The sequence below is a fragment of the Festucalex cinctus genome, chromosome 16 (genome assembly GCF_051991245.1).
Source record: "Festucalex cinctus isolate MCC-2025b chromosome 16, RoL_Fcin_1.0, whole genome shotgun sequence".
Classification (NCBI taxonomy): Eukaryota; Metazoa; Chordata; class Actinopteri; order Syngnathiformes; family Syngnathidae; genus Festucalex; species Festucalex cinctus.
In genome coordinates this window covers 6,167,342-6,184,376 of record NC_135426.1, presented here as the reverse complement: position 1 = coordinate 6,184,376, position 17,035 = coordinate 6,167,342, and the positions used below count along the sequence as shown (strand labels likewise).

At 40.8% G+C, this 17,035-nt stretch overlaps 1 protein-coding gene and 2 long non-coding RNA genes across 3 annotated transcripts; 2 read left to right on the top strand and 1 right to left on the bottom strand.

Annotated features, from left to right (window-relative positions):
* Positions 1–1,324: 1,324 nt before the first annotated feature.
* On the top strand, positions 1,325–16,615 carry etnk1 (ethanolamine kinase 1). Its single transcript, XM_077499420.1, has 8 exons — positions 1,325–1,610; positions 6,031–6,290; positions 6,416–6,556; positions 8,348–8,490; positions 12,001–12,084; positions 12,947–13,107; positions 14,864–14,937; positions 15,027–16,615. The coding sequence occupies exons 1-8, from the start codon at positions 1,464–1,466 to the stop codon at positions 15,097–15,099; spliced, it is 1,083 nt and encodes a 360-aa protein (XP_077355546.1). The 5' UTR covers positions 1,325–1,463; the 3' UTR covers positions 15,100–16,615.
* On the top strand, positions 1,622–3,624 carry LOC144003305 (uncharacterized). Its single transcript, XR_013278932.1, has 3 exons — positions 1,622–2,561; positions 2,997–3,227; positions 3,500–3,624. It is a non-coding gene; the product is annotated as an uncharacterized LOC144003305 (long non-coding RNA).
* Positions 2,266–5,289, bottom strand: LOC144003306 (uncharacterized). Its single transcript, XR_013278933.1, has 3 exons — positions 4,874–5,289; positions 4,418–4,504; positions 2,266–4,336 (listed from the first exon to the last, which is right to left on the bottom strand). It is a non-coding gene; the product is annotated as an uncharacterized LOC144003306 (long non-coding RNA).
* Positions 16,616–17,035: the final 420 nt, after the last annotated feature.

Below are 17,035 nucleotides of genomic sequence, written 5' to 3'. Positions count from 1 at the left end.
TAGCTGTGTGACGATAACGTACAAATAGGAATTAAGGTTGTATCGACACAATAGGTTAATCATCAGGTTAATCTTGATCTTATTTGTGCTTTGACAATGTCACAAAGAGCAGTTTGGCTCCTCTTCCTGCTGAGGAATCACATGCTTATCCTATTCTTATCCGGCCGGTGGAACTACAAAAAAGGTCTTATTATGCTGCTGGGTTTGGGAACAGGCTGTCAGTGTTCAGCTACGGAGAACATGCTGTTTCAGCATAATCATGTGTAATAATTCAGGCGGTGCAGGGCAGAATGTGTTGCTATGAGGTTATGTCATTTGAAAATCTGCTCATCAGATCCTCTGTGCCTTCTTTTTCATGTTGCCATTTAACCTACAGTTCGGGTCAAATTCGGCCCACTTGGACTTTTTTCACCCTTTGACAACTTGAGCCAAAATGCACAAACTTGTACTCGTGCCATACAAAGTTTGTGTATAATCCTCGTTCATATTTGACATTCGATTAGCTCCTGAAAATGATTTTCTTTAAACTCTACATACCATGTGTGATTTAGAGATAGTGTTCATGACAGAGCTTGAAAAGGTCTCAGAACTATAACCACCACCACATTTTGAGGTTCGCTCAAAAACATGCACCATTGGAAATTCCATGGTAGAATCTTGAAACGGCATAAAGAAGAATTATACATACATCGGGATCAGCATAGAGGGCAAAAATAAATATGTTCACTTGTCTCTGAAACATTCATTAATCAGCCATTGACTAACTGACTACTTGGCCCATTTCATATTAGATGACCCAGAACATACTCTGTGTGCATTAAAAATGTACAGTGAACGGGTTAAGAGTGTCGTCTATGCCACTAGACAGCGTGATCCATTTCGGTAAAGTGGATTTGCCGTCTCTCTATGTCTGCCTACTTGGCTCAACAGCCCAGCAGCTGACATTTAAAACGTCGAGACTGACGCACAGCTCACCCCTTTCGAAGTGGTTTACGGATGTGACGTCAATGGCCCAAAGCATTATCGCTTTAACTGGTGTACGCTTGTGTAGGACACCAGGGAGTGCCGTTTGGTGTTACGTAAACACACCCACCCACACGATACCCCGTTATCAAAGTTGTTGTCTACTAAAATTGTGCCGTTTTGTTTGCATAAGCGTGATTTCGTTTTTAAAGAAAGAGTTTTATGTTAAGTCCCTGTCATCCCGAATGATAAAAATGGATGCGTACGCCTTTGAAAGCGGTGTACGCCTGAATATTAACCAAGCGTACCTCGTAGCATTTGCCTACCGTCATGCACTGGGAGAACTTTTCCCCCCAGGTGGGCGGGGGCATTAGAGAGGCGTTGCCGCATTCTGTCCTCAGTTCACTCATTGGGATCATATGCAGCGGGTTGTCACGTTCTTCACACGTTGCTTGCTTCTCGCGACCTTGTTGCGATTATAATACAAATAAAAAACAAATATGGCTAACTACATTCACGTACCCGAAGAGGCTCCGGCCGTGCCTAAAATCGATGTGACGGTTGAGGAGAGAGACTACAGAACCGGCGCGTTGAAACTGGTCAAGGAGCTGAGACCGAGCTGGAAACCCTCCGAGGTCAAAATGAAGGTGGAGTTAATTTCTCTGTTTTTCTTATTTATTCGTTACAAAATTGTCATTTTCCCTTCCCACTCATGGTTAACGCTAGCTTAAAGCTCTTGGAGGCGCAATCAAGATAGCGGAATGTCTCGAAACGACCACTTGACTTCCTTATTAAAAATGGCCACTGGGGAGATAGAATCCCGCAAACATATAACGCGAATGAATTCATAGTTATTATTACAGTTATTACTTTAATTAGTAGTTTTATTATAGCAGAGAAGCGGGTATTTTTCCTACCGCTATTAGCATTACGTCACTTACAAGTCACGATCGAAACCTTCGCGAGCTTTCGGTGGACGTCTCCAGTGTGGTCAGTTTATTAGGTTCACCTCATAACTCCAACCAGTGTTTTAATGTTAAAAAGTGGATGAATTGGTTTATTATTTATCTTCTGTAATCTAGTTTCAATGTAATTGAATATCTGCCTGTCAGTATACAGCATTTGTTTTTAGGAAACAGTTTGGGTTAAACTGCAGTTCCACAGTAATAATAATAATTACAAATTTCTCGATAAATGGTTTATAAAAAAAACAAAAAAAAAATATTTTCATTACATTATTCTAAAGGCAGTGTTTAGTGAATGGATTGAAACTCACAATTGGGAACTCTGCCAACGAATAGGTCGCTTGCACATGTCGTCACTTCCGCCTCGGATTTCTCGTCGTCGCCATGCTGGGTGGCCTCCATTTACGTAGCGATTCGGTCTAACACGTATCTATCACGTTTGTTTTCTGCGTTTAAAATGGTACATTGTTGCTGCATCGTTGGCTGTTCGAACAAAGCCAAGGGGGAAAATGGTCGGTCTTTTTTCCGAATTCCGAAAATAACTAGGAACCAGGGCCTGGAAACAGAGGAGTGCGGACTCCGGAGGGAAGTCGTTACTTTGGGCTCGTGTGTGCAGCGATCACTTTGTGAGCGGTAAGCTTGTTTACCTTTATTTAATGCATGAGGATTAATAACGTTTCGACCGCCCATATATGGGCAAGTTGCTTATGTTTTGGATTCATGAGCAAGCAAGTTCGGTAGTACAAGCTGGCTAGCGGACGTTAGCCGAAAGCTAACATCGAACATTTTCACCCTAGTGCCAGTGCAAAGTGTTTACTGCTGAAATTGGATTGATTAGTCTTGGGCTTTTAATGCCGATAACATGTTTTTTGGTGGCAAAATGTTAACTTGGAAAAAAAAGAGACAGAAGGGGCTGATGCAAGAAAACAGACCCCCGGGGGTGATGCAAGAAAAGACCCCCGGTAGCCTACACATCATGCTAAAGAACTTATTCACGGCCACCCTACTGCGGTAAAATAACCAGTCTTTCCATATTTTATTTGTTTATATATTTGTTTATTTTAACAGGTCGCCCTGCGCCCGTTTTTCTGTCCAATCATCCCGACTGGGCTCCAACATTAAAGTTGGGTCCCAAGTTACATCATCTATGTCTCAGCCCAGTCGGTGCCAAGATATGAACGTGCACAGGAGAGACAAGCAAAGAAAAGACGACTCGAAGTGGCAGAGATTGTTGCAGTTATGCAGTCAGATGGCTCCAGTAACCTGTACCCTCAAGTACTGCTGACATCATTGACTCTGGTATGCCACTCAGAATTCATTACATGATATATTGTATGCATGAGTGAATGTATGTGTTTGTTTGTGTGTGTACACGCACCTTATATTTTAGAGACATTTGGAAGTGTTTATAGAAATAAGTATTTGCCTGTAGCAATGTTCATACATGAAAAAAATGCAACAAAATGTGTACATTTCTTTTACACTGACAAAAAAACTATACTACTTTACTATATTAAACCTATTACTGGTACCGTATTTTTTTGTGATTTTTTATTTATTTTTTTCTTTAGGGATCTCATGCCACACCGACTTGATTGCCAATGACATGATGGAAACGAAGGCGAGCATCAAAGCATTGGAGGAGGACAACATGCGACTGTTTGTTTGGCGCTAATAAAGGCAGCGTTTATACAAATTCTATTGTTGGGTTTGTTTACAAAGCTATACATAATACAAATGACAGGATTTGACTCAATGTGCAATATGGTCCCTCTTAAAGTAATGGCATAAATCTCTATTATTTCTAAAAGCACAAAAAATGAAGTGAATAATGATTAGATGTAGTAATTTCAGGGTTAAAAATTGAACTGTTAATTAATGTAGTTTATTTTAGCACAGGTGCCTGCCATCCTGAGATGACGGTATGATGTAATGTTGATGGGGTACGCAATGACTTTCATTATGCTATGTACAGAGGAAAAAGTTGCTCTCTTTTAAATTTGTTTAATGTAAGACAAGTACCAGTACTGTGTTACAGTTTTCCCAATAATCCTTGTTTCACACTTGTCACAAAACCACTGTCCTTTTGGCAGTCTAGATTGGCACACTTCAAGTGATATCATTTGATTTTACAATCTGCTGCAGCACAAAAAACTACTTTATTCCGCATCTTTGAAGTACATGAGCAAGTGGTAGGTGACAGCGGCTGAGCAGGAACACTGGAAGTCCACTGCTGATCTAGTAAATGCTCTCCCGAGCAGTTCAGGTAAGGAGGGGATTTTGGGGAAAAAAACTCTGGCTTTTCCAGCTGGCCAAAACGAGCGATCTGGGTGGACTCGCTCGATCACACTTTGTCCACACCACAAAGTCGCAGAAGTCCGTCCAGTTAAACTCATCTGTGCCTGAATCTGAAAATATTACAAACATTGTAATGAAAATATGAAACATAGAATTAAATAAGAAACTACAAAAAGTAAAGCCATACATACCTGGTAATACTATTGGTGTTGTCGTGACAAGTGATGGGAATTGTTGCCATCTGGCACCAGACAGAAATTGGGTGTTGTGACAGCCTCCTTAACCGTGAGATCATAAGAAAAGCTGTCAGTATGCTCAGTAGTTACCATGAACACGTTTTATTGTACTGGAAACTGAAACTAAAAATACGTCCTCTGAGAGTGGTTAACCTTAACCATTTAGAATAAGTTGATTAAGTAACATGTAACTAGTGAAAGGGTAGCATTAAATTTAATTAAGCCACGGGGAGGCTGTGCATAGTTACTTTTTATTCTTATACGCTCTGCCATATTTGCCTGTTATAAAATTGTTAGAAAAACCACATCAGGTAAACCTAGCTGTGCATGTAAACACAATGATAACAGGAAGCCTGAGAACAAATCAACATTTTTGTGTGCAGAATTACCAACACCATGTGGTTTACTTACGTGCAACAGCAACCGTTTCTTCTGATGCGATGTTAAAGTTTACACTCTGTATCCACCCGCTTACAAAATAATTGTAAGCCTCCAGGGATTTGTTGGCGTGTTATGGAGCATGTTGTCAACACGAGGTAGTGAAAAATGTCCAGAGAAGTCACATTTGGCCAGCAAGCTTTCTCCGTCAAAAAAAAATCACACTTGGTCAGGACGTAATTAGGATCAATCCCGCCACACAGAGACACCTTCTGCCTGTATCGTTGTTTTTGATCTTCCGGTAAATCGTGAAAATACTGCGAAAATTACATCAGGTTGATAAGCTCTACCGTGTAACTCGCGAGTGTACCTTGTGAACCGGCGGACACCCAATATGGCGCCCGAAGGAAAAACTCCCATGATGCATTACGATGTGCAAGCGACCTATACGTAACAGTGCCTGCAGCCCAGAGTCAAGTTGGAGTTGATTATTTGCACCCTTCCCACCCTTTTTGCCTATGTCACCTGCCTTGGGGGACAAACTGTTGAGTACTATACAAACTACAAATGTCTTGTAGCCTTTTCGCAGTATTTAGCTAGCCGACTCCACAAAATATTCAATTTTCACAAAACATTATAGCAGGATGGTGCATGAATGACACTCGGAAAAACAAACAAAAAACAAAAACAAATACTGCAGAGAATAAAGAAAATTTAAAGAACTTATTTTTTTTTTTTTCCCCCACCATTAATAGTTCAGCCTTGGTGATATTCTATTCAAGAGGTGGAAGCATTTGAGCACTGCCCCTCAGACAGAGAATTATGTTGTGGAGGGTGGGGGATGTCAACACAGCCAGGATGGGAGCTGGTCACGCGCTCTGACCCTCTCTTTTCCCATCTTCATCAATGAGCCAGTGGAGAACAAAAAATGGGGAACTCAGCAAATACCAGTCATTGCGTCGGCATGAAAATAAAATTCCTGCCATTCCCAGTCGGTGCCCCATAAGGCAACAATTAGGGCTGGTATGTTGACACCCCCACAAGCTCAAACAAAATGCTCCCGGTTTCAAAACAGAGGCTTGAATGGAATCCAACATACATCCTTAAGTCATGTAGCTTGGAAGAAAAAACAAAAGCATACAAAACGTAGAGACTTGTGTTTCTAATTATTTTGCAACTCTCTTTTCTAGTTCTTCACTGACGGCATCACCAACAAGCTGCTAGGTTGCTACATCGGCGCGACCATGCAGGACGTGGTGCTGGTTCGTATCTACGGTAACAAGACTGAGCTGCTGATCGACCGCGAGAATGAAGTAAAGAGTTTCCGGGTGCTGCACGCGCACCGCTGCGCTCCGCGCCTCTACTGTACCTTCAACAACGGTCTGTGCTACGAGTTTCTGCAGGGCGCCGCCCTGGAGCCGGAGCACATCCGCAGCCAGCCTGTATTCAGGTATCCCCCGCCCCCTGCAAATGATGAACCACGATGTTGCAGGGGAATAATGTGCCGTAAACAGGGGAAAAGGCATGCTCCAGTTATTTTTGCATTCATGAAGTGGCTTTGTCTCCCTTTGCCAGGCTCATTGCCAGACAGCTCGCCAAGTATCACGCCATCCATGCTCACAATGGCTGGGTGCCCCAGTCGGACTTGTGGATGAAGATGGGCAAGTATTTCGGTCTCATCCCAAAGTACTTCTCGGACCCAGAGAAGAATGCCAGGTGAGACTTTTATCTTCTCAACCATACTCCATGAATTTTTAAACTTGGTTTTCTAAATAAAAAAGCAAAGCAAGCTTGTTTTAAGTTGTTAGTCACTCATAGGTGACCTTTACTGTAAAAATGACCCATAAAAAAAAAGTCAGTTGCGCTATGTGATACATTTGGGGCGGCGAGGCTCAGTGGTGTGGTAGTCGTCTCCCAACCTAGAGGTTGTGGGTTCGATCCCATGTCATTGTGACCACTTCGACAGTGTCCTGGAGCAAGATATTGACCCCCCCCCCCAATTGCTCCTGATGCTGTGTCATCAGTAGGTGAATGGGTAGTCAAAAATGTAAAGCGCTTTGAGGGCCTTGTAAGGTGGAAAAGCGCTATATAAATGAAGTGCCATGCCAATGTATGTTTAAATACCAATATGTTGAGCCCAAAACATTTTCATCTCATTAACTCATTCACTCCAAGCTGCCATTTTCACTGAAGCAACCCTCTTCGCTCCTGCCTGTTTTACTGGATTGTGACTGATTTTTCTAGGCCCACAGAATATTGTGTTCTATTGCTATAAAAACCAACCAAAAGAAAGATTAGAATCTTTTCCTTTATCAGGAAAAAAAAAAAGTATATTTGTATCCATTTCCGTTTTGCAGCAATTAGCATTAGCAATTTCATCAATATTCAACACTGACAAAAAGAGCTTGTTGCAACATGGCACTGGCTGCTTTCTTATACTCTGCTGCCACCTGCTGGCTGTTTTTTTTTTTTTTTTTTTTTTTTTTTTTAATAACTACCATTGCTTTAAGTGACCTCTTTATGTCAGAAGCTACATAAAAGCCTTCTATATGCTCTTGCATTAAAAAAAACAAACAAACAAAAAAAACGTGTAAACATGCTTTTAGGAGAGAAGGACACAGTATTAAAAAAACGTTTTTTACATGTTTTTGGGATTGAATGAGTTAAAGAGTGCTAGCTTAATGCTAACGTAATGGGAAACACCATAGATGGGCAGACAAAAATTAGCATAGACAAGATCAAAGTACTAAAAGTGCTTTAACACACTCTCCTCCTTTACAACGGCATCATGAGCAACTGGGAGCGGTGGGGGGGGGAGGTGTGGTGTAAGTATATTGCTCAAGGGCACTTTGACGTGGTCCCAAGGGCTTGAACCCACAACCTTCATGCCATGCGGAATTGTATACTGTAAAAACACATACTGTAAAAATATGATCGCTTGGTTTAAATACTGTAAGGTCATACCTGCAATTTTATTTATTTATTTATTTTTAATCACAACACACTGAGGGCAATTGACGGTATAGTCATACATGCAATGCAAAAGTGTCAATGAGTTCTCAGTTTATTATTGTGATATCTGTTCATGAAATGATGACGCTCGTCTTTTTCCCAGCCACAAGAGTGGAACCATCTTACAGATAAAAAAACAACAACACTCTCTTGTGCCAAGTATGCTTTGATAATCCCTTTGGATTCATAGTTCAGACAGAATAAGGCAAGTAAATGCAGGCCAAGTTGGACCAGGGCAGTGTGTTGAAATGATATTTGTTTATGTTTATATATTTTTAGCTCCATGCAGGTAGCCAAATGAGTGTTGATGTACACTTTGTCAGCCCAAAGTGTGTTAAAGTGCTGCTGGCAATAACGGCTTTGTGTGTGTTGGCACCAAAGAGCAATCCAAAACAAACAGTAACTGACTTTGCACTCAGGTGCCGCTCACCTTGTCAAGGAAACTCTAAAGTGCAATCCCCATTTGTGGGTCCTTCCCTTCCTTGTCTCCGTCAGGTTGAGCACGGAGGTGCCGAGCCCGCGTTGCCTCCGAGAAGAGCTTCTGTGGCTCCAGCAGAGCTTGTCGGTGCTGGGCTCCCCCGTGGTCCTGTGTCACAACGACCTGCTGTGCAAAAACATCATCTACAACCAGCAGGCCGGTGAGTCCCCCCCGGCGGCGTGCCGTGCCGTGGCGTGCGTCTTGCAAATTTGTCGCGTGGCTGCTTTGTGGCGTGTCGAGTGCAACAGCGCCTTGGCTGGCATATTTCATTCAATGCCGCTTGCCATTTGTTACTGGGCTGTGTTGTAGTAAAGGTGGTTTGGGTAACATTCTTTTTTGTTTCCCCCCGTTAAAGTTAACTAAAAGAACCGTTATCAACACAGATGAAACACTTGCCACATGTCAATTTTGGCAACTCTGGCATATTTCCGAGTGAGGAAGAAGTCAAGGGGTGCATATCATGTGGGAGGGTGTGTGTAATGGGCAGGGAGGGGTATCGGAGCTGTCAGCCCCTTCTCGCCCGCTGGCGGCAAGGGGTGGGGTCCTTCTCACAGCTCCTTGTGTCTAGCCTCTCTCCCATAGGAGGAACAGCTGAGGTTGCGGCTTCCCTCCGGGGAGCCAACGGAGAGCGGCAAACTTCGGGCGCAGTTGCCTCGTGGGGGGCCCTTGGGTGTAGTCTGCCTAAACACGACGGAGTCATGGCAGCCATGGCGCCCTCCAATGCTACTCAGCCACGGGTTGGCCCCACCCACCCTCCACCACACTCTTATTCGTAGGCTTCTTGCAGTCAGGGCGGTATCACCTTTTTTTTCTTTTTCCCTTTTACTTGATCAAAAGCCACATTTTACCAAGCTGAAGCACGCTTCTGCAAAAAAAACATTTAAGACTCAAGAGATAAATTCTACAACCCTCTTTGAATCCACGGCTTTGGATGTCAAACAAGGGTTCCTTGTTCCAGCAAAAACACAAAATCTTGCATAGGGATGGGTACCGAAGACGGTACTTTTTGTAGTATGGACCGATTTGGGTCGGTACTTCCGAGCACCGATTCACGTAAAAACCAAACGGTGCCTTGTTTTGGTTCTGAAGCACGTCATTCTAAGTTGTGACTGTGCAAGATTCGAATAGTTGACAATTTTCCATGGCGCACTTAACGCAACATTGTACGTACACCAGACTACTAACGTCACCTACTCGCGCTGGTTTTCACCTGCTAAAAATACATTTCCTGGTTTGGAATCTAGCAAGATTTTTGGGTTGCCAAGCCAAAGAAAATGCAGTTTATGAAGTATGAAAGCCTACGCACTGGGTGGAGGATGGCAATGTCCGCGGTTCGCTGTACTGGGAGCGCGGATGCGTCATGCAGTCACACAGGTGCAGTACACCGAAATAGAAATGCATTGTAATTGGGAAGAATAAAAAGCTTGTGGCCAAATTGTAACAAGCATTACAGACCACAAAGGGTCCATTCAAATGATTAATTTGTACCCAATTATTCTCTTTCTTCACGTCGTGTCCTCTTTCAACTGTCATTTTTTTCCCCCTCATCGTGAGGCAGGCTTTACGTTCTTGAAACAACTGCACAAGAAAACAAAGATAACCTAAATTATTAATTTATTTGACTGTTACTGTTTAACTTCATTCCTTGTGTTGCACAGAACTTTGCTTCACACTTTTTTTTTGTAATATTAATGTGTATTAATTATGCTTCAGTAATTGTGAAACGATATACCTTTATTTATTTATTTATTTATTTTTTTACTATTCCTCTTGTTTAAATTTTACATTTTTTCTTATTTGTCAAGTCTTATACATTAACAAGTAATTGTGAAATAGATTTGTAAAAAAGATATTACTGTTAAATAAACAATGACGAACATTTATTTCCACCTAAATAAATAAATAACATAAAAAAAAGTACCGAAAATTGGTACTGTTGACTACCGGTATCGATTCCCAGGTACCGAGAATTGGAACAGTACCGGTTGAAATGTGAAAGGTACTCATCCCTCATCTTGTATCACTAGGACCAAGCACGTCACTTGGCATGTATGGAAATGTTCATGTCGCATGCTTGCAGAATCGTGTTTCTGGCTTCAGTAAGATGACACTTTGGAGTGGACATTATTATTGATGGCAGAAGACATTTATTTCTCGTCTGTTTTTTGTTTTTTTTCCTTTTTTCTTTTTAAGCAATGCACTAAGACTGAAGTACGGTAGATTTCAGTTGCAAACCAATATTCTAACATTCTTACGTTCCTGAGCAAAATCTTTGTTGTATTGAGATAAATTCAATAGTTAAAAGCTACACATATTTCGCATCCGAAAGATGACATCCTTTGTCAAAGCAGTAAAACGTCACACAATTGGCTTCACAGTGGACCAATCAGACGGGAGCATTGGAGGGGTATGTTTGCCAATAAGTGTTAGGTCGTGTTATTTGGGAGGGGTCTCAGCAGCAATGCCTCCCTTTTCAAGATTGTGCAGAAAGGCAACAAGGCAAAAAATATGTCAGTGCGAGCGAGAGTGAGCATGTATGAAAGATGTTTGCCCCAACCTTTTCATCTGCTGCGCAGGGGGGGCTATAGCCACTGCCTGGAGGTGTTCAGTTGTGTCCCGCTAGGACCCACACTCCACCTGGTAACCCACCTCAAAGTGTCTTTTCTCTCTAGTCCAGCACCACCTAAATAAAAAAAAAAAAAAAAAAGACAGAATAAACAAGACATGTTCCATGTGTTAGGGTAAAGCCAAAAAAAAAGGAAGTGTCCCATAATTAATTTGGCTTGAGCGCATCCCTCCAAATTCCAAGCAACATTGAAACATTTCTGTCACAACTGGACATGTCAAAGCAAGGGTTTGTATTTTGACATTAAGCTCCTCTTGACTGAATGCTTGCCCTCCCCGACCGTTAATGCATGTGGCTTTCCTCTATTTTTTTTTTAATTTTTTTAATATATCATCACCTTGCATGTAGACTCACAATACAAGTGCAGTCGAAGGTAAATGGCTGATATCTGCATGAAGCCTTGTGAAATGTGCGTCTAGTTAGTTATGTAAGTGAAGTTGGTGAGAGGGCAGGACTCACATGGCTTTTTTTTTTCTTTTTTTCTTTTTTTTTTACATATATGTCACCTAAGTGTCTTTTTTTATGAGTTGTAGACTTTTTTTTTTTTTTTTTTTTTTTACTGCTCCACTTTTTACGACCCCCTTCTGTCATATTCTGGTCAAACCCATGTTGGCACGCTTCCCTCTCTTCTGCGCTTGTCTCCAAAGCAAACATCCTCGCTGCTCTTTCCGTTCTCTTCCTCCTTAACTTTGGTATGCGACGTGATATGCTGACTTTGTGCATTTTGGCCACACTTGCGAGCTGATAAATCCAGTTTGAGACCATCGCCTCTCTTAAAACAACAACCAGTTGCTCTGTTTTTTTTTGGTTTTTTTTTTGTCAGCTGTACTCACACAAAAGCTTCTCAAAATGCAAACTCTTCCTTGACCAACTTGCCCCCAAAAAGCTGATTTTTATTTATTTATTTATTTTTTTTATTATTTTTTGACCAGTCCAGTTGTACAGAAAATTAACCAATTGACAGTTATTTAAAAAAAAATGCATTATCATAATTGTGCATGACTGCTTATGGCTGTGTCTAAACAACAGCGCTTCTCCTTGCAGGGAATGTAAAGTTCATTGACTACGAGTACGCTGGCTACAATTATCAAGCCTTTGACATTGGGAATCATTTCAATGAGTTTGCCGGTAAGTATAGAATGGAAAAAGGACTGCGGTTGTCAACATTTTTATACCAAGTATATTGCAGTTAACAAAATCTAGTGAAATAACTCAAACTAAAATGTGTGTGTGTGTGTGTGTGTGTGTGTGTGTGTGTGTGTTAATGAAATAAAATGCAAACGCAGAAGACCGAAGGAAGGTCAAACAATTGTTTGAGAATTGTAGTTTTTTTTTTTTTTTTTTTTTTTTTTTTTTTTTTAATATATCTTGCATTCGACAAAACATTCCAAACTAATACTAGAACTAATACAAATGAACTAAAACAAAGTATCAAAAAAAAAAAGAAATAAAAACTTCTGATCCAATTTGTGAAATATACCGGTTAGTTAAACGGCAAAATCCACCCATTTTTCTCAATCTCCTTGGGCAGCCATTTTGTCACTTTGTAAGCTGAAAATGACATCACAGTTGCTCAGGGCTCAAGTAATAACCAATCACGGCTCAGCTTCGGAAAACAGGTGACTTATGATTGGCCGTTACCTGAGTCTTTTTTACTTGATAACAAGTGGCAAAATGGCCGCACCTTGAGATGGCTAAAAATGGGTGGATTTTGCTGTTTAATTCATATTTCACCAACACAATATTACCCTAGTGGGGCTGCATAGAACATGTTATTGTAATAATGAAAAATCCCAAACTCTTATAACCCCAGTTGTACCACCTGGGGAAAAAAAAAAAACTAAAAACAATCTTATCTTTCCAAGTATCACTATCATAACAGACATCATGATGAAAATACAGTTCTGCACAATTTGAATGTCTTTTTAACACTACTCTTAACTCTGTAATAGGAAGACCAGTGTAAATGTAATGTCTTCATACTCGGCAGGTTTGAACGAAGTGGATTATAGCCACTACCCAGCACGGCCCTTTCAGCTGCAGTGGCTGCGCTCGTACCTGGAAGCGTACAAGGAGCACAAAGCCCTGAGCAGCGAGGTGACCGAAAGAGAAGTGGAGACGCTTTACGTGCAAGTCAACCAATTTGCCCTGGTAAGTGCTTGCTTTTTTAAATTTATTCTTATTTTTTTATTGCCGCTCACAGTCCCCACCGCCGCATTCGCTTGACTTGTTCGATTAAGGCCAGGCCATTACTTTTTATGTACTAATGGAATAGCTAAAAGTTATTTAAGTAGCTTGTTTGATCTCATTTCTGGGACGACTAGTTTGAAGAAGTGACTCTGGACTTGCTTGGCAAATACTTTTGTAACTTGGGTGAATGATTTCGTCAGGAAAAAACAAAACAAAATGAGTTTGGCACACACCAGCTGTGCAGTTCTAAATGTCTCGTGTGGCAGTGACCTGTCAAAAAGTGAAAAGAGGACAAGGTGGAGGATGGGCGGGTGGATAGATTGTGTTTCAGGTGTTTGTTGCGGTTGCTATGGTGACTTTGAGTCCCTTGTGTTTTGGCTGTTAGTTGCAGTTACCGTGGTGACCTTTTATTCTGAAAATTGACAACATTGTTAGGGGAGTCATTGAGCTACTTTCCAAGGACACGGAAGGAGTGTGGTGCAGTGTTAAATTTTATCCGCCATTTTTACATTTCGTCTCAGACAGTTTTAGTCCAGTTTCAATCATGCCTTTTAGTTTGTATTATCGTTAGTCAACCTCATCCTGTTTTTATTTAGACAACTTTGAGTCTAGTTTTAGTCTTTATTTTAGTCCAAGACAATGTAATTTTATTCGTCTCGTTTTAGTCAACAAAAGCTGTCAATGTTTTAGTCAGGACAATCAATGTTTTACATTTTTTTTCGTCAACAAATTACAGTATTCATTTCGGCATTTAACATTTAGGCTCTAAAACTATTTCATATAAAATGTTCTCATCTTTTTGATGAAAAACAACTTGGCTCCATGCTATGCACTTTTAAATTAGCCAGCATTAGTTAGCGGTCGGATTAACATTATTGTTGGAACGTTATAGCCGTTGGATTAATGTTGCCTTATGCTGTACTTTACATTTTTTATTTATTTTTTTAAACCTTTCATGGTGAATCCAACTCCTGTCTGTCGCATATGTTTGTGCATGTTGCACTCGCTAGCTGCAAATTGGAAAGGGGGCGTGTCAACTGTGTGTCACATCACAGTGTCGCAGAGACGAGATTTACAAAATCATGTAATTTTTGTCTAGTTTTTGTTCATGAACTTTATTAAGTGAGGGACATTTTCGTCTTGTCTTCATTGAGTCTGACAAAAATGCATACTGATATAGTCCCAGTTATTGTTTATTAATGAGAGTTTTAGTCCAGTCTAGTCTCGTTTTAGTCGGGTGAAAAATGTGTGTTGACGAAATTATCTTTGTTTAGTTTTTGTTGGCGAAATTAACACTAGTGTGGTGGAAGGGAATTACATTGTCACAATTGCCAAATGAGACATAATGTCACTAATGTAGCCATTTATTGACACAGTATCAGCTTCCAACTTGAGGTTTTTTGTTTTTGTTTTTCGTTTTTGTAAGCAAGGTCAGCCTCAGCTTCTTCACAACTCGACATGAGACAAGACAGCCAAGCCATGCAGTTTGATAGCTTTTTTTTTTTTAAGCAAAATTGGAAGAGCACACATTTCGACAAAAAAAAGGACACTTTAACTGGAAATATATATATTTATATTTTTCCAGATTGTATTATTTCTGTAGAAGTTTCTTGCTTGCTGAATGAATGAAATCCCAGACGGGGACACAAGTAAAGAGCAAAGCTGATGTTATGATGGCCCATCCCAAATCCATTGTTTGTTGCCTCTTTTCTCCCAGGCGTCACATTTCTTCTGGGCTCTCTGGGCTCTGATTCAGGCCAAATTCTCCACCATTGACTTTGACTTCTTGGAGTAAGTTGCCTCGTGCTATTTACTGTCAACTTGACACCGTTTCGAAACACTTGACTGATGTTGTTCTTCATTTTTTTTTCTTCTTCTAGATACGCAGTGTTGCGCTTCAACCAGTACTTCAAGATGAAACCTGAGGTGGCTGTGTTGAGCTTACCAGAATAAAAGCCACCCCACCCCAACTCCTCCTCTTCTTCCTCCTGCTCTTCCTCTGGCCTCCATGTTTCCACTCAGTGCCTGTCTTAAGACGTGCGTTGAGCGCCCTCTAGGAGTGCACGTTGGAATTACTTTTGTTTAATTCAGTGCCTGGTGCGAGGTGTCACGATCACGACCACCTGCAAGTTAGCTTAAAGCGCATGTGCTGATGACTCAACAACCTGCTCAAATGTGAAAGGGTCATTTCTATCCGCATATTTAAGGCACACTGGATATAGGGGAAGGGGAGCCAAACACTCATCTTGATTGCTTGGAAATGCCACCAAATCGTTACCATGGAAACCCACAACCAGAGAGGCAACCAAGCCACTCGGATATAGCGGCACACGCTATTACGCGAGTTGGCCAGGAAGTGAGCGTCACAACATATTGGAAGTTCTGCAAATGCCTGCTGGCTTTTCTTTAGAAATTCTCATTTTTGGCCAGCCATGTAGTCATCTTCTGTTGCGGGCATTTTTAGCGTGTAAAATGAGGGTCAAAACAAAGTTTGGGGGAGGGACGCTAAATCGCCTGGCAAAGCAAAGTGACTGGCGTAGCATTCCATGTTCATCATGCTGCTTGGGTTTTCGTTTTGAAATGGGAGCACTCCGACAAGACCAAAACTGCGTCGTCACATGTAGCGTGTCGTCATCTGTGAAAGTGCTGCTCACATGCTGTGTCAAGTAAGACAAAATGGCTGCTATTATTGACACACGGACCAACAAGACACCAAGCATTTCAAGGAGGCCTTTGGAAATCCTCTGATACATCTCTTATTTGAAACAAGCCGGCACCAAAGTTCATCTTTTCCATTGTAAATAATGCACAACTAACAGTTCTGAAAACTAGATTAGAAAATAATTAAGACACCTTTGCAAAATACAATACAGAATCGATTTAGCTATTTATAGGGACGTATGTTTGAGTAAAATGAGCATCTTTTTTTTTTTTTTTTTTTTTTTAATTCCATAAACTACTGCAACGTTTTGGTTTTGATTTGACTGAAAAAAAACAAAAACTTCCCATACACTGATCATCATCTTCCACATCTGACAAATAGACGATTGAGTGTCGGTTCGCCAGTGTGCTCTTATTTTTATGTTATTTTTGTCAGGATCATTTTTTTTTTTTATGCCAGTGATTAGAGGGGCAGCAGAGTAGACTTAATGTGAAATCACAAATCCATGCACTTCTTTTGAAATGTGAAGCTATTGTGTGACTGTTTACATCTGGTACCTGTCACATTTTGGGAACGACGGTCAAACACTATCATCTCAAAAGGCAGATTTAGTTCTGTGATATTTTTTTCCCCCATATTTTCTGTGGCCATTGTAGTATATTGTTTATAATGTACAGTAAACAAATATGTTTGCTTATTTGGAATGTCTTTTTTTTTTTAAGATAAATACAAGAGGGTAGAAGTGAAACTGAATTTGACTTTAAATCCTGTAAACAAAGCTAGAAAAATAAAATGTATTTACTCTCATACGCACTTTTTTTTTTTTCTCTCTCTCTCTCCCCTGCGTTTGATCTCTTATATAACATTTTGCTGACGAGTATCGCCTACTACTGCAGGAAATGTAAGCGTAATTACACCAATTGTCCGAGGGGCAAATGTGAGCAACGCCTCAGTACACCACAAGGTGGCAGCAGAGGCATGGAAACAAATAATGAGACGTCAGGTGAGCAAATCATTTAATCATATTGCCCGCTCCAACAATTTTAAAACAATTTAACAGTATTAAAGTTTAAGGTTTATACTGCCTAAATATAACAACCACGCGAGCGTTGTCTCACGCAAACCTGTTACTAAAACATTAACCACATACAGGAAGAGTTAAAAACAAAACAAAAAAAACTACGCGACTCCGCAGACAGTGCAATTAAACTAATTTCTCTTCCCTTC

What these genes read in the sequence shown, in the direction of transcription:
- etnk1 (XM_077499420.1), top strand. Translation starts at nt 1,464, where the DNA reads ATGGCTAACTACATTCACGTACCCGAAGAGGCTCCGGCCGTGCCTAAA. An exon ending in CATCTACAACCAGCAGGCCG is followed by an intron (nt 8,491 to 12,000) that starts GTGAGTCCCCCC and finishes TTCTCCTTGCAG; the next exon opens with GGAATGTAAAGTTCATTGAC. An exon ending in AAGTCAACCAATTTGCCCTG is followed by an intron (nt 13,108 to 14,863) that starts GTAAGTGCTTGC and finishes CTTTTCTCCCAG; the next exon opens with GCGTCACATTTCTTCTGGGC.